The sequence below is a fragment of the Amphimedon queenslandica genome, unplaced genomic scaffold, assembly GCF_000090795.2.
Source record: "Amphimedon queenslandica unplaced genomic scaffold, v1.1 AMPQUscaffold_13448, whole genome shotgun sequence".
NCBI classification, from domain to species: Eukaryota; Metazoa; Porifera; class Demospongiae; order Haplosclerida; family Niphatidae; genus Amphimedon; species Amphimedon queenslandica.
In genome coordinates, this window is record NW_003546316.1 from 64,989 (window position 1) to 66,887 (window position 1,899).

A 1,899-nucleotide genomic window follows, 5' to 3' on the forward strand; every position below is an offset into this window, starting at 1 on the left:
GATGATTGGTAAGAAACTAACTGGTAATGGGGGAGGATTTATTTTATGTATCAATGCTCATTATTATGAAGAGGATAATCTTGCTTACATTACTGTAGTATCGTATGTGCATGAATTTTTCTTAAGTTATAAAATTTTTGATTTAATGTCTACAGATACTGAGAAAGAGTTAGCATCATTGAAGGAACTATCAGAGACTAGACTGCAAGAAATAGAACAACTGAAACTGAAACTTGAAGACAATAACAGCAAGAGTATGTATAATACATTAAATATAAATTAATTTAATGTTTATTTTATTATAAGGATTACAAGTACCAGTTGAAGAGACATCAGAGACAATTAAAGATGAATCATCTGATGATGACACATCAAGTACATAAATGAATAAATTAATATTTATTATATTAATAATCATACAGGTAATGAAGGCATTGTAATGAAACCTGATGATAAATCACTAACAGTAAATTGTGAGTTACACTATTCAAATTTGCTATTGTATATTCATTGTAATTGTAATGATACAACATAACCCACTGCATCATCAGTGTGTGTGTGTGGGTGTGTGTTAGTTTTGCTTAGTCAGACCACACCCTGTGTGTGTATGTGTGTGTCGGCAATAATTTATTATTTTAACCTCGATTTTAACAGAACATTATAATTTCACTTTATGTAATTATGTTGTGTGTTTATTATTAGTACAAGAGGATGGAATGGTGATGTGGAGTTTTGATGGTATACGACTCACTAGTCCATCAGTAGATCAATGTAAGGAGGTAATCTGTAAACTGAAGAAGGAAAATTGGTGGATTATACTGAGGAACTCATCATCTGACAGTATACAGGTCCTAATACCAGCTGTATTGGAGAGAAGAATAATAAATGAACTTACTATATACTCCTCATTATTATCACGTGATGATGTCCTCTCATTCTCTTCTCAACTATCAACCAACAAATCATTATCAATTCTACACCTAACTCATGGTTCAATGAGTGATGATGGAGTCATTGCACTAGCACAATCACTACGATATAATAAAACACTTGAATCTTTATTTCTTGATCACAATCCTGGCATCACTTCAGCTTGTGCTCAGTCACTGGCTGAACTTTTACTCACTAACAACACACTCCATGGACTTTATCTCAACTCTACTAACATTGATACTGATGGAGTAATGATACTAATGGAATCACTCAAGACCAATAATACACTAAGGAACTTGAAACTCAGCCTAGACAAACAACATAAAGAACCTTGTTCTGCTTTACCTTATTATGAGTATATCAAAGACAGATTGAATTTTGTGGAATTTTAAGAAAATATTATTTTTATATTAAATCCTACCTTGTCATACTGTATAATATCTTTTTAAATATATGCTGTTGTACTTTTATTTTTACAATTTTTATTTCCTTCATTTTATATTGAGCCCCGCCCTTTGTTTTGAGGCTGACCACGCCCTGTTTCACTAATGGCAACTTCCTCTTCTTCTCCCCTATCATCTGAAGATATATTTAACAAACATTACCCACTCCTCTCCACCTCTCTCTGTGATCCTGTCAGTGTAACCAGACTATTGTATGGAGAACTAGTAATAACAGGACAGATACTAAGCAATGTTGAATCAGCTAGTCCCTCCATTAGTAAACAACGTGAGGAACTACTAAAGGGACTGAGAGAGGTCCTTGTTGGTAATGACAACAACCTACAAACATTTGCTAGTGTATTGTGCAAGTTCACTGCTAATGTTAAACTAGGAGAGGCTATACACAAAGATTATGGTGAGTGTATTCATGTACTGTAGTAATGGAGTATTGACTGGTGGTATCACTGAACCTTTCTATGCATACAAAATGGCTCAGAATTGACTCAAATAATCCATCAACATG

At 33.5% G+C, this 1,899-nt stretch overlaps 2 protein-coding genes across 2 annotated transcripts in view; both read left to right on the top strand.

The window, feature by feature from the left end:
* LOC100640283 (uncharacterized) overlaps positions 1-1,409 on the top strand; it is a 5,295-nt gene extending 3,886 nt beyond the window's left edge. The window contains exon 9 of the mRNA XM_019995267.1: positions 829-1,409. Coding sequence (XP_019850826.1) covers positions 829-1,325 — 497 coding nt within the window. The 3' untranslated portion in view covers positions 1,326-1,409. The remainder of the gene's footprint in view (positions 1-828) is intronic.
* Positions 1,410-1,447: 38 nt separating this feature from the next.
* Positions 1,448-1,899, top strand: part of LOC100631905 (uncharacterized) — a 3,782-nt gene continuing 3,330 nt past the window's right edge. Inside the window, exon 1 of the mRNA XM_003385783.3 lies at positions 1,448-1,791. Coding sequence (XP_003385831.2) covers positions 1,482-1,791 — 310 coding nt within the window. The 5' untranslated portion in view covers positions 1,448-1,481. The remainder of the gene's footprint in view (positions 1,792-1,899) is intronic.